The 26,053-nt window shown below is 44.7% G+C and overlaps 1 protein-coding gene across 3 annotated transcripts in view; it reads right to left on the reverse strand.

The window, feature by feature from the left end:
* Positions 1-10,386: 10,386 nt before the first annotated feature.
* GPBP1L1 (GC-rich promoter binding protein 1 like 1) overlaps positions 10,387-26,053 on the reverse strand; it is a 52,337-nt gene continuing 36,670 nt past the window's right edge. For 2 of the 3 annotated variants that reach the window (XM_065408899.1, XM_065408900.1), the window contains 5 exons: positions 20,873-21,013; positions 14,960-15,118; positions 12,531-12,655; positions 11,547-11,649; positions 10,387-11,299 (listed from right to left, as the gene is read on the reverse strand). In XM_065408899.1, the coding sequence (XP_065264971.1) occupies positions 11,153-11,299; positions 11,547-11,649; positions 12,531-12,655; positions 14,960-15,118; positions 20,873-21,013 (675 nt within the window). In that variant the 3' untranslated portion in view covers positions 10,387-11,152. The remainder of the gene's footprint in view (positions 11,300-11,546; positions 11,650-12,530; positions 12,656-14,959; positions 15,119-20,872; positions 21,014-26,053) is intronic. The other variant, XM_065408901.1, reaches the window with a different exon arrangement.

Below are 26,053 nucleotides of genomic sequence, written 5' to 3' on the forward strand. Positions count from 1 at the left end.
GGATTACCATGGCTGTGGCCTGTTTGTGTTTGGCCAGGTGGCCACTGGTAACAGGGTCACTGGCAGAACAAGAGGTTCCTAGCATTGAAGGGAGATGAGCTGGTTCGACAGTCAGAGCAACACAGGAGAGGGACAGGAACACACGGAGCAACAAGCCCCACTAAGCCATCTTGTAAGGACTCTTTATGGGGGAAATTGCCATCCAAGGGGTCTCCCTTAAAGAGCTGACGGCCTGGCAGGAGCCCGGGGGGGGGCGAGGATGATGCCCGCTGCTTTCCAGACACCCCGAAACGAAAAAAAAACGTCCCTGCTCGTTGTGTAGAAGGGCTGCCCAGGCAGGTGCACAGACAGTGCAGGCTTTGGGGATCCCAAAACAAAAGTACAGAAGAGAAAGTTGAATAAAACCTTTGCCCAGCCTAAGGGGCCACCTTAGGAGGAGCTTGAGGGACACCATGTGGTTCCTCTGAATGCAAGCAGCTCACGAAGGTGAGTGATCCGGCTGTGCCATTTTCTGCCAAGCCCTGGATGTGACTGAACCGGATTCCCAAGAAGAGGACACCACACCCCCACTGAAACAAGCATCACAGGAATATTTTTGCAGAGCACCCAGGCTCCAAACAACACGTTCTGTTACACCCAGGCCACCTTGCTGCCTCCAATGCAGTGCATATGGAATTTCCCATTACCTAGTGCGACTTTGCAAAAATGGTCATGAAAATTTACCAGCCCCCATGTTTTTAGTGATGAAAACTTTGTACTTACCCATCCACACAAATGACTTGCCCTCGCTCAGGAGGAGAACATTTTGTAAAGCTGGCATAGTGCAAAAAGATGCATCTGGAACAAAATCCCCCACTATCCATATCTCATTTCTTTAGACCTCAGCTTCTTTAAGTCCTGCATCATAAATGGCATTTGATGTGATTAGTACCTACTGAGAAGTGCCGTTCTCCAGCAGTCAGACATCTAGACTTTTTGTAAAGGAGAGGGGAGCGCAGTAACCATCTCTGCACCATGGCACTTGCTGACATACGGAGTTAATGGGGAGATGTGATGAGTGGGAGAGGATAGGCTTCCCTTCCTTGTTTTAATGGGAATAGACTTGATCATTAGACATTTATAAATGATGCAACCGAAACACCCCTTTATCCCATCAGGCCTTTAACCTCCGCTGTAGCCCTGAGGCTGTTGATTCTGCGTACTTCATTAGGGGAACTAAGAAGCAGTTTTTATTTAGGAGAAGTTCCCAATGCCTTTATGTGGGCAGCTGCAGGCCCCTTGCTCTGCAGTTGCCTACAGCAATGCACAACACACTGAACCGGTTTTCAAAGCAAAGGAGGTAAAATAGGGCGGGGGGAGAGTGGCAGTACAGTGAAGAAAATACAGTAACATCTGCTGGCAAGGAGAATCACCAAGGTAAAACCTTCTCCATGTAGCTGACATGGCCTCAGATTCCTTTACACGTTGGTGAACGTATGAGAGTTCAATAGGAATCCAACCCTCCCTTTACAAATCCCCTCCGTCTCTGGCAGCCTGCCACTCAGCTATACTGGTTGAGCTCCCCTGTAGATGTCCAATGTCATTCTCCATTGCCCTCTGCTAGATTGAACACCACTTTGCAAAAGTCTGAGGGCCTGAAGATGACACGCTAAACACAGGGGAAAGCCTGCAAGAGCCTGGCCCTGCTGCCCCCTCTCTGTCCCCCTAGAAGTTAAAATTACAGCTATTCATGCATCCGACGAAGTGGGTATTCACCCACGAAAGCTCATGCTCCAATACGTCTGTTAGTCTATAAGGTGCCACAGGACTCTTGGCTTCTTTTACAGCTATTCAGAACAAAATCTAGTCACTGCCCTGCAATGCGTCAGCTACTCTTTAGCAGGCTACAGAAGTCTGTATGATTGAGATCAGTACCAAGAGCTCTACAGAATTGTGAGCCTTTGACTCAGCTAATCAGTAGAAGGGGGCTTGTTGAGCCTGCCAAACTACCGTTTAGGGTCAACTCCCTCATCCCTCTGGAATGCTCAGTGCATCCCATCTTATTTACTTCAGACTAAGTTCTAAGGAGATATCTTTAGGTTTTGTGTACTGTACAAAACAGCCCAAATCTTTCCTTGGAACAACACAGTAATTCATCTAAGAAGCCAAGGCCACTGGTGAGAAACCCAGCATCCTCTTCCAGTGGTTGGAATTCTTACTAAACTGCTATCCTTGTACCCTGCTGTATTTTGTATCTACTTCTGGCTAATGGGTTCCTGATCAGCCTAGAGCAGGGGTTGGCAACCTTTCAGAAGTGGAGTGCCGAGTCTTCATTTATTCACTCTACTTTAAGGTTCCGCGTGCCAGTCATACATATTAACGTTTTTAGAAGGTCTCTTTCTATAAGTCTATAATATAGAACTAAACTATTGTTGTCTGTAAAGTAAATAAGGTTTTTAAAATGTTTAAGAAACTTCATTTAAAATTAAATTAAAATGCAGAACCCCCGGACTGGTGGCCAGGACCCGGGCAGTGTGAGTGCCACTGAAAATCAGCTCGCGTGCGTGCCATAGGTTGCCTACCCCTGGCCTAAAGCCTGCAGTCTGGCTGCTGGGATGGCAAAGCAGCTTTTTCCACTAATGTCCCGCCCACTCTTCAAGAGCCTCATAGTTACTAGGGTTGGGAGGTCTGTTACTGTACTTACCCAGCTATTTTCTGGGTTCACCTTGCCTCTGGATCCTCTACACATGCCAGAGGCTCCCCCCATAAGCAATTGCAATATTTGTCCTTAATGGCCCAGCAATAGTGGAAATTATTCTGGGTGTCAGAAGAACAGCTGTTGAGAGTGGGTGAAATTAAGTCAGTAAAAACAGAAGGAAAGCTATTCCTTGCTGTACCTTCTTTCCCTTTCCTCAAAGCGAAGCTGTCTAAGGCCTTGTCTAAATGCCAAAATTGCAGCAGCTTAACTTAAATTGATTTTAAACAGGTTTAGCTAAACAGGTTACTCACCTTGTGCAGTAACTGAGGTTTTTCAAGATGGTTGTCCCTGTGGGTGCTCCACTTTAGGTGTCTTGGCACCCTGCACTTCTAGTCGGAGACTTGTGGTAGCAATGTCCCAGTTGGCCTCGCACACGCAGCCATTATCCAGTTCTTTCTCTACCCCAGAGGATCGAGCAGAAACTCTGAAGTAGAGGGGAGGAGGGTGAGTAGTGGAGCACTCACAGAGACAACCATCCCCAAGAACCTCAGTTACTGCACAAGGTGAGTAAGCTTCTCTTCTTCTTCAAGGAGTGTCCCTGTGGGTGCTCCACTTTAGGTGACTGACGAGCAGTGCCCCTCAGTGGAGAGGAGGGGCTTCGGAGTCGGTGTATGTACGGTGAAGAGCACTGATCGTCCAGAGTGAGCGTCTGCAGCTGACTGCTGCTCCAGGGCATAATGTTTGGTGAAAGTATGGGGCGCTGCCCACGTAGCTGCTTTACAAATGTCAGTGATGGGTACATGTTTGAGAAAGGCTATGGATGTGGACATAGCTTTGGTGGAGTGTGTGCGAAGTCCAGAAGGAGCTTGCAGATTGTAATTTTGGTAACATAATTGGATACAATTAGAGATCCATTTAGAAAGTCTCTGTTTGGAAATGGTTTGGCCTCTTGATCGTTCTGTTGTGAATACGAATAGCCGGGACGATTTTCTGAACGTTTTTGTTCTCTCTATGTAGAATGCTAGCGCTCTATGTACGTCTAGCATATGAAAGGACGCCTCCCTGTTGTCGGCATGCGGCTTGGGGAAGAATACAGGTAAGTAAATGGGTTTGTTGAGATGGAAGAGGGAGGCGACCTTGGGTATGAATTTAGGGTATGGGCGTAGGATGACTCTGTCCTTGAGGAACGTGGTATAAGGTGGGTGTGCCATTAGGGCACCCAACTCTCCCACCCTTCGTGCTGATGTGATAGTTACTAGAAAGGCAACCTTCATAGATAAGTGTAGGAATGAGCAGATCGCTAGGAGTTCAAAGGGTTTGCCCATTAGGGCACGGAGAACGAGGTTGAGGTCCCACATAGGGGTCGGGTCCCTTAATGTGGGATAAGTGTTCTCTATACCCTTGAGAAAGCGTTTAGTCAGTGGATGGGTGAAAACAGTGAGTCCGTCCACCTTGTTGTGAAAGGCGGTGACAGCTGATAAGTGCACTCTGTGAGCTAGTCAAGAGGCCCGATTTTTTTTTAGTGTCAATATGTAATCAAGGATAGTGGGTAATGGGGCCGATCGTGAAATGATTTGCTTGTCTCTGCATCAGACAGAGAATCTATTCCACTTGTGTGCATATGTTTTTCATGTGGAGAGATGTCAGCTGATAAGTAGAATGCCTTGGACCTCCTTAGAAAAGCACGTTTCGAGTTCTGTCATCCCTGGATTAGCCAGGCCTTGAGACCAAGTGTTGGAACGTTGGTGGGACGGAGGCGTCCTGTATCCTGGGTCAGTAGGTGAGGCAGGAGGGCAAGGGTTCGTGATCTGACACGTGTAGGACACGACTCAACGGGGAGATCGGGGGGGGAAGGCGTACAGGAGCAGGGCCTCCAATTTGATAAGGAAGGTGGCTCAGAGTTGTGTCCCAGTCCCGCTCAGGAGCAGTATTGTGGGCATTTGGCATTGTGGGTAGTGGCAAAAAGGTCTATTGAGGGGAATCCCAGTTGTCGGAATATAGTTTGCAGAATTTGTGGGTCTAGTTCCCACTCGTGTGTCTGTGAGAAGTTCCTGCTGTGGCCGTCTGCTGTGGCATTCTGGTTTCCAGGTAGGTAGGATGCCATGATGTGTATGTTGTTGGAGATGCATTACTGCCAAAGGTGAACTGCTTCTGTGCAGAGCAGTTAAGATCATGCCCCTCCATGGCGATTTATATAAAACAGTTGCCAAATTGTCCATGAGAATCTGGACAGTTTTGTTGCGGAGCAGGGGGAGAAAGTGATGGCAGGTGTTTTGAACTGCTCGGAGCTCCAGTAGATTTATATGGAGATTTGACTCCTCTAGGGACCATCAGCCCTGGATGATGATGTCGGCCAAGTGTGTGTCCCCTGTCCTACCAAAAGAGGCGTATGTGGTGATCGTAACTAATGGGGTTTCCCGTTGGAAGGGAACGCCTAAGCAGACGTTTGTTTTGTCCACCATGTGAGCGAGTCTTTCACTCTGCTGGGCATTGTAAGCCGTCTGTTGATCGAGTGTCTGAGGAATGTATACAGTGCGTAGCCAGGTTTGTAGACATCTCGTATGCAGCCTGGCATGTTTCAAAACAAACGTAGTAGCCGACATGTGTCTGAGAAATTGTAGGCATGCTCTGGCGGATGTTTGTGGGCTGTGTCTTACTCTTACTGTCTTACTTGTCAAATGTCTGAAATGGGCCATCTTGATTATCACTACAAAAGTTTTTTTTCTCCTGCTGATAATTGCTCATCTTAATTAATTAGCCTCTTAGAGTTGATATGGCTACTTCCACCTTTTCATGTTCTGTATGTATATATATCTCCTTACTATATGTTCCATTCTATGCATCTGAAGAAGTGGGCTGTAGCCCACGAAAGCTTATGCCCAAATAAATTTGTTAGTCTCTAAGGTGCCACAAGTACTCCTGTTCTTAATAATAATATAACATATGGAGGTATACCTATCTCATATAACTGGAAGGGACCTTGAAAGGTCATTGAGTCCAGTCCCCTGCCTTCACTAGCAGGACCAAGTACTGTCCCTGACAGTTTTTTTGTTTGGTTTGGTTTTTGTTTGTTTTTTTGCCCCAGATACCTAAATGGCCCCTCAAGGATTGAACTCACAACCCTGGGTTTAGCAGGCCAATGCTCAAACCACTGAGCTATCCTTCTCCCGGGATTAGGTTTGTTAAGGCAAGAAACTGTGGTTGGGGTAGCCGTGCTGATGCTGTGACACAGTCCAAGGTGTGCCCTTATGAAGTCTAGTTGTGGGGTTTGGGTCAGGGTGGATTTCTGTAGGTTGGTTTGTAACCCTAGGTTTGTAAATAGGGTTAAAGTGGTGTGAGTAGCGTGGACTGCCTTGTCTTATGTTGGTGCTTTTAGCAGACAGTCATCTGGATAGGGGAATGTGGTCACACCTTGCCTGCGAAGATGTGCTACTGTAACGGCCAATACTTTGAAAAATACTCTTGGAGCCGTGGCAAGGCCGAAAGGAAATACCTTGTCTTGGTAGTGTAGGTTGCCCAGAGTGAATCGTAGGAATCTCTTGTGCGCTGGGTGGATAGTGACGTGAAAGTAAGCGTCCTGTAGGTCAAAGGCCGAGAGCCAGTCTCCTTTCTCCAATGCCAAAATTATGGCTGCTAGGGTTACCATCTTGAAGCGCTGTGTTCTCACAAACTTGTTCAGTTTGCGCAAGTCCAGAATGGGCCTCCATGCACCTGTTTTCTTTGGACTGAGGAAGTAATTTGAGTAGAACCCCCGACCCCTGTGCTGAACTGGTATTAGTTCCACAGTACCTAATTGCAGGAGATGGTGTATTTCCTGCTGTAACAGGTACTCGTGAGATGGGTCCCTGAAGAGGGACGGGGAAGGGGGGGTGGGTAGGTGGAATGGAAAGAAAGGGAATGGAACAGCCCTTCTGTATAAATTTCCACAACCACTTGTCTGAGGTGATGGTTCTCCAGACTTGGTAAAAGGGTGTAAAGCGGGCCCCAAATGGGCTGGAAATGAGAGGTGACTGGATTGGAGAATGTGGGGCTCTCGACCAACACTCAAAACGTTTGTCTAGCAATGGATGGCTCAGATGTAGACAACTGCTCCAGCATCTGACGGCGTATCGTCTGGCACTGCTTGCGGCGTTGGTCATGTCGTCGTTGAGGCTGGGTGTATGGGGGAGGGCAGAATCTTTTGTTGTAGAATCTGCCATTTCTTTTAGTTTGCAGGAATATAGATTCCAAGTGTCTTTAGTGTCGCACAGGAGTCCTTCAGGGTGCGTAAGGAGACGTCCGTGCTGCCTGCAAACAATTTTTGCCCCTCAAAACGTAAGTCCTCTACTGTCGCCTGAACTTACCTGGAGAAGCCAGAGAGATGGAGCCATGAAGCCCTCCGCATGACAATGGACGGGGCGATGGAGTGAGCCGCCGTATCAGCAGAATCCAGAGAAGCCTGCAGGGCCATTCTGGTGATGAGGAAACCTTCAGGTACATCGGCCTTATATTGTTCTTTTTTGTCAGCTGGGATATGCTCAATAAAAGGTGACATCTGAGAAAAAAAGTGTGCGTACTTGGCCGGTAACGCAGAATAGTTTGCTATACGAAACTAGAGGGTCGCCGATGAATAGGCTCTCCTGCCTAAGAGGTCTAGGCATTTCCAGTCTTTATCATAGGGGGTGGTTTTGGTCTGATGTTGCTTCCCCCCTTTGATTAACTGCCTCTACCACCAATGAGTTTGGGGTAGGATGGGTAAACAAAAACTCAGCTCCTTTAGCCGGCACATAGTACTTCTTGTCAGATTGCGTACAAGAAGATGGGTCTGTGGCTGGAGTCTGCCATACGGTTTCTGCAAGGTCCATGATGGCAGCATTAATAGGATTGCTATCTTGGCTGACTAAGCAGCTTGCAATATATCTGTCAGCTTATGCTGAGTCTCTGGTAACTCAGCAAGTGAGATGTCTAATGAATCAGCTACGCTTTTAAACAAATCCTGAAAGGATTTGAAGTAATTTCCCAACATGGGGGGAGGCGGCATTATTGTTTTGTCCAGAGACTAAGTTGGGATGTGCGTATGTGGGAGGGTGTCACCCTCTGGCCTGTCAGCAGATTCTTCAGGTTTCTCCTCCAGCAGTTCTGGGGAAGCTGGAGCAGATGGCGGAGACGATCGCTGTGTCCTGGACCTGGATTGGAGAGCTGGATGTTCTGGGCTCTGTATAATGCCCAGGGGTCCCAGTATGCCCATTTCTGTCTCCACTTCCTCCTCTTCATCACTGGAGAGAGGAGGGCCGAGCCAGCGGGTGTAGTGATAAAGCTTGGCCCTGACCTGGCTGGGGTGCTACCATTTCCAAAGAGCGGAGTTACCAGGTGGAAGCAGTGAGTAGGTCCGCCTGGCTGACAAACTGTCCTGGTACCGGGAGGCTCGGTGCTGGCAGTGCAGGCAAACTCAGGCTGGGAACCAGAGGGAGCATTGTCGGTGCCACAGACTTGCCATATTGTATTGGTGAAGCAAGTGGCGCAATAGCGTTGGCTCTGTGCCTGAGGTTTCTGTTTCTCGGTGCTGAGCTAGGAGGCTTAGTTTTGCTGCTATGAGAGTGAGACCGCACAGGGACTTCTGCTCCTTGGGACGTCTCGGTACTGGACGGTCCCGGTGCCTCGTGGTCCGGCGCTCTGGGTGCTGTCGGTACCGGGGCAGTTTTTGCAGTCAGGGATCGCTTTTTGGAGGCAAATCCTGGTGTGGCGACATGAGACCACTTTTTTGTGGCTTTGGTAGGACCAAGGTCCTTAGCAGCCATTTTTGCAGAGGACCCCATATCTGAGGCAGCTGCAGGTGAGGACTGGTGAGGTGGTGTCCTGGAGTCAGGGCCAGAGGAATCTCTCCATCATTAAAAGTTTTAATTAGAGGTTCCTGGCCTCTCTTGTCCACACTGAGTTTCTTGCAGTGGGGACACTGTTGGGTAACGTGCGTCTCCCACAGACAACAGACACACTGTGAGTGGCCGTCTATCACTGGTATTGAAAGTCTGCAGGTCAGACAGTGCTTGAGACCTGGAGAGCCAGGCATGTCCAAGAGGCTAAGCTGAATAAAGAATGAGAATAGTCCCGGTCTAATGCCTCTTCAGCGACTGCCCGCCTGAGGTGGGGAGAAAAAAAAAAGGGGAAAGGTTTGTTTGTTTTTTAATGTGAAAACAAAAGAAAATAAATGGAGAGATAAACGAGGAAAATAAGCTGAGAAAAGGGCAGAGATTAAAGGAATATAAGAGCGGATAACGGTGCTGCTCTCGTTCTGACCGAAACCAAGGGCAGTAGAGAAGGAACTGGGTAATGGTTGGCTGCGTGCACGGGGTAGCTGCTCAGAGTGGCGCAAGACGGCTGCCACGCATGCGCGGCCAACCGGGACACTGCTACCACAAGTCTGCGACTAGAAGCGCAGGGCGCCAAGACACCAAAAGTGGAGCAACCACAGCGACACTCCTCGAAGAACCTGTTGCTTCTTAACTTAAACCTGTTCCTAATAGACTTAAATAACCCTGCTGTAAACCAAAATAAAGTCCTACACAATCTTTCATGTCAGTTTAACAAAATGTGATAAAAAAATCACACCTTAAGTTAAACTGATACAGCTTTCATGTAGACAAATCCCAGGACTGTAGCTCTCAAATCACACCTAAAGGAACTGGTTGATTTGATATGTGATTTATAGACTTCCACTTTGTTTCAGAAAGCAGAGTCAGATGGACCCCACAAGACTGACTGCTAGATAATAGAGGTAAAAATGTTTTCTTTAGTCCCCCCCTTTATTAAATTAGATCATTTTACTGTTACAGTTTCAAAGCAACAATGTGAATCCACTGAGGCCCCAACATTGAAAATTAATGCAGTTTAGGATAACATTTTCCAGTGTATCTGGGTTCTAAGTAGCTATTAAAAATGAATTAAAAGACCTACCATTGCATTGCTAAATGTATTAACATTTTACCATTTTCAGTCGGACCAGAAGCTATTTTAATGGGATGTATTAAAAACCTAAGGTGAAATCTGGGCCCCACTGAGGTCAATGGGAGTTCTGCCATTGATTTCAATGGGGCTAGAATTTCACCTTTAGTATACAGCTTCATCTGACTGATCTGCAACCACATTTAACAAGTTAACATTCCAGCTGACAGTTTCCAAAGTTACTAGCATACAAGCTGAAGTTAAAGGGACACTCAAAGAGTTTAGGCCATGGATAGATTAAACACAAACTTTACAAACAAATAGAAATGTTTTCATGATTTTTTAAAAAAGATTTCAATTAAAAGAGCTTCATTTGGATTGAAAACAAACAACATCACTGCACTACAGCATGAGAAACTGGAAGTGAAAAATGACCAATCTAGCTTCACTGTCTATATTGTCTGAAGTTGAGGATGGGAGAGAGGGTGAGGAAAGCAAACTGCTTTTAATACTGTAGTAAAAATTAAATTGGATCTTTTTCTTTACATGCGTTTCAAAACAGGTAAGGGCTAACCACTGTCCCTTCTAAAAAAGGAGTAGGTTAGCTATTAATTATGAGCACCACAGAAAACAGAATGTTTTTAAAGTGGGAATAAACTGTGTGGGGGGGAAGGGGGAGAGGGTTGGGGAGAACAAAGTGTTTATTCCCTGGTGCTATTAAAACCCCATAGTTCCATATTCATTTGAGGAAAGATTTCCTTCCATAAGAAAGACAACTAGAATTGGCAAACTGATGCAAAATATTTATTCCAAGTTAGTTATTTTTTGATGCAGTAGTTTTTTCCCCTCATACAGACTCAATGTGATAGTCACTTTTTTAAATCTGTAAATAATGTTATCAAAATAATCTTAATCTTTGAAATCTCACAAAAAATTTATATTTTACAATCCACCCTGAATATCAAGGCTGCAAGAAGAAGAACACAAACAATTCCTATGTCCAAATATTTTACAGCTGTACCCATAAAAGAAAACCACAAACGCCTGGTTAAGTGATGAAGCTCCCCGAGCCGCAAAAAAAATAAAAAATAAAAAAAAGTCATGTTGTTAGCATTAATTTAACACAATTAGAACGTCAATAGCCATTTTGTCATTGACAATGATTGTTTTAGCACATTGTTACCGCGCAACATTATGTAATGCAGGCGGCATTATTAGACGCTTGTTGCAAAGATCAGTCAGTCACCTGTATCCTGCTTACAAGACTGAACTTGTGCATTGCCTGATGAGGGATTCTCATCATAAATTTGCTAGCTGCACAAACTTCTATTAAGCAGAAGGGCAAAACCAAAAGAAAAAGCTAAACAAGCCAATTTCTCTCTTCTTTGGGATACAATTATTTCCCTTGTGCATGAAGTATTCAACAACAAAAGAAAAACTGAACAGACTGGAGACAGAATAAACTCTGTTTAGTTTATACAACCCCAAACACATGTTGAACTATGAACTGAGTTTATTGGGTTGGTTTTATTTGTTTTAAATGTTTTGTGCCCATTTTCAGGCATCGTCATCTGACGTTTCGCTGCTACTAGTTTCTGTGTCTGAGTCCTCCAACTCTGTCTTAAAAGTGCTTCTCCAGTGGGAGAACAGGCTGGAGCTACGGCCCTGAAGAAATCCATTCTTCCCAAATCCATTTCTTCTTAGCTACAAGGAAGAAACATAAATAGATAAAAAATTGTGAAGAGTAAGGGTCAGTGACAATATACATGTTTGTCAGTATAGCTATTTTTCTAGTGGGGACAATATGTTTGTAAATTTTTCCCACTAGACAATCACTTTAAATCAATACACAAGTTCTATTTAGTTCTTTGTCATTCAGAACAACAGTCAAAGCTGTGTGTGAAATAGGTGAGGAAGAAGCACCATCATTATGGCAAGAGCTGTACTACACCTGCTCTGATTTAAGTTGGAACTCTCTGAGCTCATCCTCAGTGAGGGGAAGGTAGTTCTCATCATTTTCAGGATACTCCTGCCATCCCATTGCTTTCAGTAACCTGAGTCATGAAAAAAGGGGTGAGGGGTTAAAAAGAATCAAAAAGGCAAATGGAAAAGTCAAATTTAACCAGGTGCATGATAAAGTGTGAGATTTTTCTTCTCAACTACTACGATCCCTCCAGGAAGGGTTTTCTAGTTTTAGAAAACGCTATATAAATAATATATATAATAATACTTTGCATTTAGACAGATAAGGAAGGTAAGAAAGGCGGCTAATGATTAACCCAGGGACACAGAGAAAGTATGCATGGCAGCCGAGAAAACACTAGAACTCAGGATTTCCTTATTCCTGGTGCCCTGATTAAACAGCTAGATCACACTCCTCTTGCTCACACAACCAGAATGCATATTTAGACATGCATGCAAGTATCTTCTTCCCACTTCTCATAGCTTTATAGGATTTGGGGCAATTTCTTATCAAATTAGCATACCGACAAAGCACAGCAGCATTCCAAGAAGAGTTGGGAGGAGAGATGTGGTGATATGTCACCAACCTCTGCACCCCCACATTTGGAAGTCCCTTTTGCAGATCAAGCAGAATAGCACTTGAGATTCTGCCTGGCCACCTGGTATGGGAAAGAGCTAAGCCAGGCAGCACTAAATGACTTATGGATGCAAAGCTAGAAGAGTGCTAGAAGGTTAATTACAGAACTTCTGTAAAATCTTGGCCCCATTGAGTTCAACGAGGCCAGAATTTCACCCCAATATTTTACTTTCTGCCAGCCCCAGTGCCATAAGAAAGCCACACACCTGCAGCTCAGAATATGCAAGACTATTGTTTTCTGGAGAAGAGAATCTTCTAAGCACCTGCCTTTTCCTCACACAATGTGACAAAATGATTTCTGAGACATCTTCAGCCCATGTTCTGCTGTCGCCTCACCTGTGTTCTGCTTCCAGTGAATGAGACAGGTTCTCCCCCTCCTCCATCAAAGGGAGAGAAAGGCCATTCTGATGGCAATTCTCTTCCCAGTTTTCCTTTGGTTCTGGTGTGCTGCTGCCCTCCATCTAAACGAAAAATGTAAGTCAAATCACATCATTGAGAGACTGATCCTTCATGCATACAGCACAGTTCAAGTCTTGAAGCTAGCGTTCTTGAGTGGATGACTCCAGAGAGAATAAAACCCTTTACCTTAAGTCAGAGCTTCAGAGCACGAGCTGGTAATAACAGAAAGCAGTTGCCATCAGACATTGGTGAGGTGAGAGGGGCAAAGTGAGTTTGGTGGGCTGCAGTTTAATTTTTAAGGGACAAATGTCCACACCACATTACCACCATTATGGATTCAGAGATGCCAAAGACTCTATGCGCCATGGAGACTGCACTCTGACCCTTAGAGGTGTCCTTCTACATTAGGACAAACACTGGTAGAGCGAGGCACCGTCCTACCGGATGTGCAGAGCGTGTTCAATTTGCCAGGTCTGTCACGCCTGCACTTTCACCAGGGCCGAATTCATTTAAACTACTCTGGGTCCAGTGTAGATTTTCTCAATGTACAGTTTGTTGAACAGAAAGTAAACGGAAGTTGCAGTCTTTTTAAACTATGCTACCAGAACTAAGCTACATAAATGGAGATGTCAGTCCTGCAATGATATTTAAAGAGTAAGCATTCTTCTAAAATATTGTTCCTTCCCATTTTTTAGAAAGCCCTCTTAGAATCCTGCCAATTCTAACCAAACGTTGCCCTTTTCCCTTTGCCATATATTTTAATTTTCTTCCTGCATTTCTTTAGGTCAGTGTTCTTCATTGCAAGGCCCGCGAGCCGGTGGCGGCTCCCATCGACCCGAAGTGCGGCTCCCTAAGTTCCCTCTAAGCTGTGTGGCTGTGCAGCAGGCTATAAATAGCCGCATAGCAGCTCTAAAGGGCAGCACAGCAGGGACCTAGAGAGGTAGGGGGTAGGCGGGAACTGGGAAGGGGAGCAAGCTGGGGCTTGCAGGGCTGCTGTGGGCCTCTCCCCTTCCTCTTGAGCTCCGTGCTACCTGCCAGCAGGGGAGAGAAAGGGGTCCCTTCCCCCGAGCTCTATGCTACCTGCCGGCAGGGGGGACAGAGGACCCCTTTCCCCCGAGCTCCGTGCTGCCTGCCGGCAGGGGGGACAGAGGGCCCCTTCCCCCAGAACTCCGTGCTGCCTGCTGGCAGGGAGAGAGCCCTTCCCTGGAGCTATCTGCTGCCAGTCCTCTGGCCCCAGCCCTGGGGCAGCCTGCCTACACCCCAAACTCCTCATCCCCAGCCCCACCCCAGAGCCCGCACCCCAACCCTCTGCCCCAGCCCTGAGCCCCCTCCCAACACCCCAAACCCCTCATCCCCAACTCCACCCTAGAGCCCTCACCCCAGCCAGAGGGATGAAAAGAAAACAAAGGAACAAACTGACCAACAAACATTTGGACGGCTTACTAGGATTGCGATGACAGATTAAAAATACTGCATGAACAAAGTCAAGGAGGAACAGGCACAATTTCGCTCATCCAGTTTTTAAAGTAAGTTTTGCATTATTCTGCTCTTTAAAAGTTTACTCACATAGGTGCCTTTTTAATTCCATATATTTTCCTGGTTATTTTATAAAAGGAGTATTGTTTTATTGTACAAGTAGACTTCGTTTTAGTTGCATGAGTGGCTCTGTAACATTACATCATTAAGGAGTAGTAAGCATTGTGTTAATTTAGTAGTCGATGTGGCTCTCACATTGAAGGTTTTTTGCCAAAGTGGCCCCCACTTCAAAAATAGTGAAGAGCACTGCTTTAGGTTATGGCTTTTCTTTGTTTCCCATCCTGTACCGATATGGCAGCACAGATACAAGTGCTCGTTAATTAACAGCTACAGATGATCTAGCAGAGGCAACATGAGAGTTCAGAATGTTTGTGTTTAGGATCTACAATAAGTTACTTCTCTAACCCCATTCTGGAGAGGAGTTTTCCTAGGGAAAAATGTCAAGACATTTTAAAACAGATCAAAAATAAGAGGGCATTTTAAAATAGATAGTTGGCAGGAATGTACTCTGGCACATGGCAGCAGCCTAGAATGGAAGCCATTTGCAATTCTCTCTCTTGTGGCTACCGCTCAGGAAGCAGGATTTAAGCTACTACTGACCGTTCGGAATCTCCTTAGTTCCAGTACCAGAAGCCTACATTTCTCTATCCAGAGAAGGATAAGTTCTACTCCCTACATATGTGGCTAGTTGGCAGCCATGCTATCGCTGTGTAAATATGAAGCCACAATTTTTATTTATTTATTTTTTAAAAAACACACTGGTATAGTGTCTATTTTAAGTCCCTTAAAATATACAATTCCCAGGAAAGAAAAGTGGGCAGTCCTCTTACATCCTCCAACTTGTCACATTCTCTGTTCTCTGTGATCTCTCCATTCCGGTCATCTTTCAATGCCTTCAGGAATTCACTTTTCTTATCGGCGGTGCGACGCATCAGCTTAGTCAGACGTGAAGAACTGATCTCGATGGGAGGGGTGGTGCTGGAAGGACTCTGGAGAAGTAAGGTGGAACACATTAGAGAACTTACCAAATACCAACTGAAGAAAAGCTGGGTCTGAGCCCTGATCAGGGTTTGTGTACACACCTTTTAGGACTGTATCTCCTGAGCTGATTGGCAATTTCCTACGAGTACTCAGTTCAGATTTCTACCAGAGAACTTGGCTGCACTGTTCCAAATCCACTCCCTTCCTCCTCACCAACCTGGAACGAATGTCTCCAACCAATTCTTACTTTCTGCTGCTGCAACTGTTTCTTCATCTCCACTAACTCAGGCAGTCATGAATTTAACATGCTTGTTCTGCTCCTCACATAATATGCTTCCTGGTAATGTGAGCTACCTCACAGGCTCCCTGTCCGGTTAATTCCATCTCTGCTCTTGGAATGATCCAGGAATATACTGCTGATTCCTGCCTATTAGCAAAATCATTCCCCCAACTCCTGTTCTCTATGCCAAATAAAAGGTCTATCCAATTAAATTAAACAAAACTGATCTCCCGAGGTCTTCAGTAGTATTTATGACATGTGGTGGTATTCAATAATATGGCAGCTAGCTTTCAATGTAGTTAACCTGCTGCATTTTTATAGGTGGGATTTACAATAAAAATAAATTGGGATGCTAGCCTCCTGACTTCCCCTCTGCCCCGAGTATTTGTCTGTTGTATTCATGTCTGGTGGTCCTTGCAGAAGATAGGAATCCTATTCTCATTAGTCTGGACTCTCCACTGAAAGGAGAGGTCACAACAACACATCAGAATCTCACACACAAAACAATCCCTTTCCTTCACATAAATTGTGAAAGGAGGGAAAGAGAAAGCAAAGCATGTAAGAGAACAGAACAGGGGCAGACTTAAATAGTTCCTCATTGCAGGAGTTGGAAGAGCTTGCAGCACCATTTTAGATTTTTTCTTGGAGCTGAAGTGCTGCCTACTGACACAATCCTTAGGACGCCAAAGAAAACTACTCTGCAAACTATGCTTATGGGACAGCATACAATCCCTCTGAGCAGAAAAAAAGGCAAAGAAAAGGGATCTCAAAATATTCAGCTGCTTGGATGCCTTGTTCCTAAATTACACATAATGCTAAGATGAAATGAACCTCTCCTGGAGAAGTGTATACTATAAACACTGGCATCGGACAGTAACATTCGCCAGGCAATTATTCCAGATATCACCTAGTACAGCACTGAGAGGAGCAAACAGGTGATTGTGAAACTTCCACAGCCAATCTGAGTGACTGTCAGGATAAAATGAAACCCAGAGTAGTGTTTAAAATTCTCAGTGTGGTCATTAGTTTGACTGTACAAGTGACAGACTATAGACAGACTAAGAAAGTCTGACATTTCTAGTAGACTGGAATACCCATTTAACGTGACAGCCAATAAAACACTCAAGCTCCATGCTAGAACAGCCCTTTTCAAAGACACCTATACAGAAATGCCAACATACCAAGAGCTCAATTTTACAAATTTTAAGGGATGAGAAAAGCAGCTGTAACAAGTGATAAAATTCTCAAATTCTCCACCTTAACTTTGACTACACAAAGCTTTCAACAGATTTACAATAAAAAAACCAATCTAAGTGCACATTGCTTATTGATTTATTTATTTTACAATCATCCTTCCCTCACTGCCTCTTCTAAGTCAGAAAGGAAAGACAGGTGTATGGGTCCTGGAGGTATCTGAACCAGGAGATCTCATATGAGAGAGTTAGGCCTGATATGCTGAAGAAAGGAGTTTTAACAATGACAAGTTCATTTTCAGTACTTTGCCTCTAAGATTGTAGAATATTCTCCTAGGGGAAAACAGTGGAAGAGCCATCCCTTAGGCTTTTAAAAGCAGACTGCATAAAGCACTAAAAAGTGCACTTATAGGGAAGAATCTTACACTAATCCTCAGGGAGATCTAGGAGGACTCTATGGTAATGTCAGTGTTCTACTTTTACAGAGCTTCTCATTTTCAGAACATTTTACAAATATTAACTGATCACTCTTCAACACCTCTGTAAGGTAGTTATTATTGCCATTATAAAGACACAGAAAGAAGCAGAGATTAAATTACTTTTCCCAGGTCAGTGGCAGAGGTGAGATTAAAATTCATGGGTCCCAGTCCTGTGTTTAGACTAAGATTGTCAAACAATTTTTTTAAAAGAAGCATGTGAAATAAAAGTCTAGGCATTACAGTTCAGTTGTAGCTTGGACAAACTTAAATGATTTCCAGTTTAACTGGATATAACTACTGATGTTATGGGAACACAGGATGGAGCGACTTTCAGACGAGTTTCTTCTATTAATTTACTAACCACTCAGGGTACGTCTATACTTACCCGCTGGTTCGGTGGCAAGCAATCGATCTTCTGGGATCGATTTATCGCGTCTTGTCTAGACGCGATAAATCGATCCCGGAAGTGCTCACCGTCGACGCCGGTAATCCTGCTCCATGAGAGGAGTAGGCGGAGTCGACGGGGGAGCCTGCCTGCCGCGTGTGGACCCACGGTAAGTACCTTTAAGTTCGAACTAAGATACTTCGACTTCAGCTACGTTATTCATGTAGCTGAAGTTGCGTATCTTAGTTCCAACTGGGGGCTTAGTGTGGACCAGCCCTCAGACAAGGCTGGTGGAAGTTCAACACAGAGTGCAACTTTCATAGCTTTAAGTATTACTAGTCTCTGTAGAAAGACTGAATTACAGGCTCGCTCTCTCTTGAGTGTCAGATTAATACCCTACAAACCTACATCCTTGCTGGCCAGAGACTGACAGCAAAAGCTGCCTAGGACAACAAATTACAGAGGCTATATGCAGTACTTATTGTACTGGATAACAAGTGCATTTAACTTTGTTTTGGTATTACTTACCTGAAGGTGGAAGCTTATCTGAATTATGTATTTATGTTCCAGTAGTGCCCAAAGTGTGCTAGGTGTTGTACAGACATAAGGGAAAACAAAATCCCTGCCCCAATGGGCTTACAATCTAAAACAACAAAGAGGTAGGGTGAGCGGAAAGAATACAACATAAAAGCAAAGTTGTCAAGGAGATGACTGGCAATTTTGTTGTTTCCATGGGGTTTTTTTATTACATAAAAACCAGAACTACTCATCTGTATACCCATTATTAGTGGGCTATTTCCTCATTTGGAAACCTCAGTTTTGTGTTTTGCACAGAATTGTCTCTCATGATCAAAAGAATATCCCAGTATCTGACACTCAAAGCGTAGGGCATGGATAGTCAACAGGCAGACCACAGGTTAAATCTGGACCGCCAGACACTTTTGAACATACTGCTAAATCTTTTTATTTACTTATCATAATTGTTATTGTGGTGTGAAAAATGTTTCTCAGGAGTCTGGACCTTGACCAAAATATTTGGACCTTGACCAAGAAATAACTGACTACCCCAGTGTAGGGGTTCAAAAATGGTGAAAGTTCAGAATGAGTAAAAAAATCTATACAACCTTTAAGATCCACAAAGATGACAAAACCTTCCCAGGAATACTTCTGATCTCAAAACAAAAGGTTAAGAGAGAGCAGCCTCACACAAGAAGGATTCTCAGTTTTGTAATAGCAACATTTCTGCCGAATATGCAGGGGGGCATTCACCTCTGGCTGAGTAAATACATCACCATTGTTTATTAAAACTAAAGAACAGTGTCAAGATACGACTTGTTTAACTTCTTCCACCATTCCAGATTATTTAAACTGAAAATTTAAAGATACAGAAAATCATGGCCAAGCAGTGACTAGCAATTGTGGGTGTGTCAATTTTTGGTACCCAATTGACTCCTTAAAGAGAGCAGATTTTCAGAGGATGGGAATGTGGTACTCTAAAGATCAGATCCCTTTTAGGTATCAAGCAGAGTACCCAAAAATGGAGACACTCTATCACTAGTCATTTCTTAAAATCTTGTCTAATTTTTCCATGATTTATATTGTTTACCCTTTGGTACTTTACTTAGTTTGGACACAAACAGACCAGTTTAATTTTCTGTTTTTTACACACTAACACAGGGGTCGGCAACTTCTGGCACACGGCTCGCCAGGGTAAGCACTCTGGTTAGCCGGGCCAGTTTGTTTACCTGCCACGTCCGCAGGTTCAGCCGATCGTGGCTCCCACTAGCCGCGGTTCGCCGCTCAAGGCCAATGGGGGCTGCGGAAAGGGCGGACAGCACATCCCTCGGCCCACGCACGAACACAAAGCCATAGTGTTTTACTTCCCAACAGTGCAGGGGAAGTTTTAATGTAAAATTGTTTAAAATTCATGGAAATGCTTCATTATTAGGGTCTGCTGTTAGTAATTTTTTGCCCAAACCCAGCATTTTGGATGTAAACTATTTGGAAAGCAAGTCCCTTTCAGAGTCATATCACCTACACAAATAAAGGGCAGAAGAGGCTACCATGAATAGACTGCTGAAATGCTATTAAATTTTAAGTCCAAAGAATTTTCCAGACACTTAATCTATAAATTAAGACAACCTTGTAGATGAATACTGGGGTACATCCTCCACCATCAACACTGACAAATAACACAATAGCTGAAGAGGAACGGTACACACATCTGTACATCCCAAACCTTTTGAACTGTTCCCAAAGCTCACCACATGCATTGCTAGTAAAGAGCTGTGAGCTGGAAGAGAAAGAACACAAGACAATCTAGCACCCTATTTTAAAGAGTGGTATAGAATTCAGGTCTTGTATGGTGTAAATTCTGGTGCGCACTAGCGTGCCATGCACTAACGGGCCTGTGTAGACCCTGCTAGCACTGAATCATAGAATCATATGACTGGAAGGGACCTCAAGAGATCTTCTAATCCAGTCCCCTGCACTCAAGGCAGGACTATGTATTATGTAGACCATCCCTGTCAGGTGATTGTCTAACCTGCTCTTAAAAACCTCCAATGACATTGCTCTAAGAGTTCCCTAGTGTGTGTTAATATAGTCCCCCATTTTAAACTCTTTTGAAACGTATTAATGTGGGGAACTTTTAGTGTGCACCAGCAGGGTCCACATGATCTAGTTAGTGTGTGACACTAACACACACTAGAATTTACACACACACACACACACACACACACCCATGTGTACTAAGGGTATGTCTTCGCTAGCAATGTTAAAGTGCTGCCGCGGCAGCGCTTTAATGTGGCCGTGTAGTCGCGGCACCAGCTGTAAAAAAAAACCACCTCCACGAGGGGAGTAGCTACCAGCGCTGGGAGTGTGGCTCCCAGCGCTGGTGCACTGTCTACACTGCCACTTTACCGTGCTGAAACTTGCAGCACTCAGGGGGCTGGTTTTTCACACCACTGAGTAAGAAAGTTGCAGCGCTGTAAAGTAGCAGTTGTGTAGAGAAGCCCTCAGCGTTAACTTTCAGTTCACAGCTCTCACATAGCAGGGCTGGTGTCTGCACTCTGGTAATGCAGCTGATGGTTTGGACATTGTTTCTGGGCATGCCCAGTTAGTTCCTATGATGCTCTTAAAATGTAAAAGCAACCATACCTTGTATGATGGTGATGAAATTACAGCAGATCTAGCCAAAATCTGCAGGTAGCACACTTTACATCAAGACAGACAGACTTCCAAGAGCATTCCCATTAATGTACAAGGGAACTTAGCTCAACATGCAAAGACCATACAAGTGATTGAGTACTCTTCAAGTGTTCAGAGCTGTATAATACAAATAGAAGAGCTCTCATGGTACTTAAATTATAGAAAGCAACATTAGTTGGAAAAGGTCCAATTCTATCCCCAACCCAACCCCTTACCTCTTTGGGAGAGGTGAGAACTGAGCCACTCGCCAGTACCGCTGGTTTGGTTACAGACACCGGACTGGTAAAGGCAGAGTCACGGCTGGAGGAAAGCGAGCCTGGTTTATGTTCACTTCTGTTAGCTTTCCATGGACTTGGCTATATTGAAGAGAACACAATACACTAGACAGTAATGGTACGGCACAAGAATGGGTTGCTTGCAAGTGGTAAAAAAAAATCAAAGCAACATCAAATTGACTTAATAAGGTGTCTGATTAATTGAACAAATTATCTTCTCCTGCTCCAAAATATGGCCTCAAATCCCCCTTTCATCTTAATCCTGAGAATCCCCCATTCCTGCCCTGCTGAACCACCCCGCCCACATAAATACCCTCTAACTGCTTCACAGCTATCACTCTTCTAGCAAAGGATTGGTTGGGACTATTATAAACAATTAAATGCTCCATCATTAGTTGGAGGAGTCACCATTGAGAGATGCAATGTATTACACAACTGCTCCCAGCACAGGAAGTGAGAGACCATAATAAAATTCAAATTTCTTACACAGTGCTAAATACCACCACCAAATGTCTTGCATCACTCAACAGGAGCTTCCTCTGGCCACAGGGAAGAAGCTTTAAGGCATGAATGCAAGACAGGAAGTCCCCATGTTGCAAGGAAGATACTTCTAATCCCCATGGAAGGGTAAAGGAACAAAAGTTTGATGGTACCCTGCTGTTTAAGAAGACACAGAAGTCAATGGATATACTAAAAATCCAGACAAGAAGCCCCAGAATTTACCGAGTGAGAAGCCAGGTTACTGGAGTACGGAAGCATGTAAACCAGCCCATTTTCTAAGCCAATCCACATGCAACTACTCAGAGTAGGGCAACTTCACCCAACTAGTATCCACCATCAGGATATATCTGCATCTATTATTTGATGGCCAAGCAATAATTGCAGTTGCAGAAAGCTGCTTCATGATAAATGTCTTCTACTTGGAAAAGTATCATCTTGGATCTCTCAGCCAAGAAGGACAAACTGTGCAACAACGATCCCCAAATGAGAGAGATGGCACGAAGCAGCACAGGAACAAGACAGCTGAGGAATATTTTTTTTTTTTTTTAAATTACAGCTTCATTTTAAGTATTCTGAATTTCTGATATCAATGCTCATCCAGGATGTATCTGGGATTTGGGGGAGGGAAGGGGGAGAGAGAGAGAGATTGATCCAAGATACGCAACTTCAGCTACGCTATTCGCGTATCTTGGATCGAATTACCTGGGGTCTAGACGGCGCGGGATCGACGGCTGCGGCTCCCCCGTCGACTGCGCTACCGCCGCTCGCTCTGGTGGAGTTCCGGAGTCGACGGTGAGCGCGTTTGGGGATCGATATATCGTGTCTTAACGAGACGCGATATATCGATCGCTACCCGCCGATACGGTGGGTAGTGAAGACGTACCCAAAGTTAAATAGGAGTCTAAAATGGATAATGTACTTTGCAGAAAAGGACAGCAGAAGCCACTGTTTCTCCGTATTTCCTCATTTGTTTCCTTGGTGTATTTTTCTTCCTTCTTATATTTTGCTGACTACTCACCCTTACTCCCCCCACTGGTAAAAACCGAATCCCTCTCCCCATTCCCTAATCAGAAGGGACACGATGCTGGAGGTGGACAACCATCGATTTGCCACTCAAAGCTGAGGAGAGAGAAGCCTGGGCTGGCACACTGAGGCCGCAGCCCTACTACACCTTTGACTTTTACAATGTCCAGCTATGTTAGCAGCCACACAAAGAAGGGAAGAAAAGATTTTCAGGGAGCCACCAATAGCTTTATTTGCTATGCAGCAATATGCTTGCAGTGAGTTAGGGGAAGCTGCATCAACCTGGGGTCCTGCACCTTCCCTCTCCCACATCGATCACATCCTCTGGCTTCGGCTCCCCCTCTCATTGACTAGTCTGATGCCTCCCCCACAGGTTAGAAAACTGATTTAGATTGTAAACTTCCTGGGGTAGAGCTTGTGCCTTCATTTCTGTCTAACTAGAGCAGGGGTCGGCAACCTTTCAGCAGTGGTGTGCCGAGTCTTCATTTATTCACTCTAATTTAAGGTTTCACGTGCCAGTAATACATTTTAATGTTTTTAGAAGGTCTCTTTCTATAAGGGTATAATATATAACTAAACTATTGTTGTATGTAAAGTAAATAAGGTTTTTAAAATGTTTAAGAAGCGTCATTTAAAATTAAATTAAAATGCAGAGCCCCCCGGACCGGTGGCCAGGACCCCGGCAGTGTGAGTGCCACTGAAAATCAGCTTGTGTGCCGCGTTCGGCATGCGTGCCATAGGTTGCCTACCCCTGAACTAGAGCATACTTCTTGCACTATCATATTTAATTTACAGTAATCTCTTAAATAGGAACCTCTGAAAATGGCAGTCACATCAAAATGTCAATTTTTGCTCAAGAACCTGAAGGCACAATTCTCCGGTTAGTATTAACTATGAGGAGTTTCTGTATGGAAGACCATAAGCAGATTCAAAGTATATAGAACACTCATTCCCCACTCCAAAAAACCCCAACACTGGTGAAATGGATTTCCACCTTTTTCACAGCTTATATTTCAAATCAAGTTCCTCTCAAACTCCCAAAAGCCAAATGTAAATTGCCACAACACCCCACTGGTGAGGCAAAACACTAAATCTGGGCGGTGGGTGTTAGATTGTAAGCTGCTGGGGACAGAGATCATATTTGTGTTTTGTGTTTGTACAGCACCTAGCACAGCGAAAAGACCTAGTCGTAGACCAAGACCCAGGCACTACAATAATACAAATACTTGGAATGCTCACAATGACACTGAGGCCCATTGGTGCCAACAGGTTCATTGTTCTTTACAAGCAACTACTGTCAGACCTGAAACTCACTACATCTAATATACCACTTTCACAGTATTTATTAATGAAGAGTAGCATGTGAGGTCTGTATTAAAAGCTCTTAATTTATCAATACTCACTGCAAGGTGTGTACACAGTTAATATTTAAGGAATAACCTAACTACACCTCTACCCCGATATAACGTGACCCGATACAACACGAATTTGGATATAATGCGGTAAAGCAGTGCTCGGGGGGGGCGGGGGGGAAGCGGCGCTGCGCACTCCAGCGGATCAAAGCAAGTTCGATCCAACGCGGTTTCACCTATAATGCGGTAACATTGTTTGGTTCCCGAGGACATCGTTCTATCGGGGTAGAGGTGTATATTGAAAACTACGCCTTATGGTCCCGGAGTAAAAGTCTGTCACCAGGGAATCGTGTTTTGGTGATGGCCCATTCAAGCAGAAGTTGTCCTCACCCCTCCCTGGTCAGTAAGGTTCAATTGTCTACCCTTGTCCATCCCAGAACAGTTGGAAAACTATCAAAGCCAACTGCAAACAATCAAAACCACTTGGAGGTAAAAATGAACAGTGAAACAGACAGGGGATCACCGGACTGTGAATAAAGACAAAAGGCAGATTCAGTATATCAAAGAGTGGAGAAAGACACACTGAATCCATTCACTGAGGAGACATCTTGTTGAGCATGGGGGTGTTCAGTGAAAGATTGGGTTCTGGTTCCTGGGAAGCGAGTCAGCTCTGCAACAGACTGAACGACGTGGGGGAAACGGACTTTGTTAGATAGGAAAGGTAACCATTAAGTGTAGGCCCTAGTTTGCATGTTATGGTTTTGTTTTGTATTGTAACCATTAGTTTCCATCACACACTTGTTTCTAGTGGAATTTATACATTCATACTAAACCAAAAGAAGGTTTATATAAGTGTTCAGTTCTGTGTGTTATACAGGAGCTGTGATTTAAGGTAAAGCAGGTAAACTGGGGTACACTGTTCCTTTGGGAGCAGAGAATCCGGGATTTCCATGAGTAGCCAGTGTCAGGGGCAGGATATCAGAGAAGAACATTTCAAGGGGACTGGGGTTCATATTTTGTTAACCTGCAAGTCAAAGACGGAGCTACCCTAGCTCAGAGCGTGCTTGAGTGGCTGACAGGCCAGCAGTGTTAGAGAACGGACACTCAGCTACCAGAGGCGAGACTCCCTCTCACTGGAGGCAGGAGGTAACAAGGTGACACTCAATCCTGGGTACCCTGAACACTCATCTTTGTATCATTCTGCACAGACTATTACGGCTGTCCCCTGCTGAGACAGGATGCTCAGTGGCTGCTAATGATTATTCATATGGCTTCCACCAAGGGGCAGTTCAGGTAGAAACCCAAAGAAAAGTTCTTCTTGCTATTTTGGGGGGGTGGGTGGGGTGGGAGAAGGTGTAAGAATGGAACAAGCAGTCTAATGATTAGAAGGTCAACGGAGACAGCACTTCTGGGTTACGTTTATAGGCGTGACACCAAAGCCGTGTCTACACTACGTGGGCTACAGCACCACATCTATGCTGTTGTACCCCATAGTGTAGATGCATCACACACTGACAGAAAAGGTTTTTGCCCTCACTCTAGGAACTCTTCCTCCCTGAGCAGTGGTCAGTTGACCTCACTATGTCTACCCCATGGTTTAAAGCCAGCAGAGCGGTGATGCTCAGGGATGTGAATTTTTCACTCCCCTAAGCAATGTAGTTATGTTGATCTATATTTTTAGTGTAGACCAGGTCTAACACAGTTTGACCTTGGGCAATTAATTTATCTGTGTCAGTTTATCCACCTGAGAAATAGGAACCTGTGGTACCCCATTGCCAGAAGATGTTGAAGGCCAAAACTATAACGGGGATCAAAAAAGAATTGGATAAGTTCATGGAGGATATATCCATCAATGGCTATTAGCCAAGATGGTCAAGGATGCAACCCCACACTCTGGTTATCCCTAGCCTCTGACTGCCAGAAAGTGGGAGCAGACGACAGGGGATGATCACTTGATGTTCTGTTCATTCCCTCTGAAGCACCTGCCATTGGCCAATGTTGGAAGCATACTGAGTTAGATGGGTCGTTGGCCTGACCCAGTTTGGACATTCTTAAGTTGGAATACACTCCTTTCAGTGCCACTGAGAATGTTTTAACACCATTTAGCGCTACTATAGCATTTTCCATTCCGTTGTGCCAGTGGTAGCTTTTCTAGTCATACAGGTCTACAGAGCCTTATGGATATAACCCACCCACCCACATTGCTGTACCTTTGAAAAAACAGATTTCAGAGTAGCAGCCGTGT

This window comes from Emys orbicularis, chromosome 8, assembly GCF_028017835.1.
Source record: "Emys orbicularis isolate rEmyOrb1 chromosome 8, rEmyOrb1.hap1, whole genome shotgun sequence".
Lineage (NCBI taxonomy): Eukaryota > Metazoa > Chordata > Testudines > Emydidae > Emys > Emys orbicularis.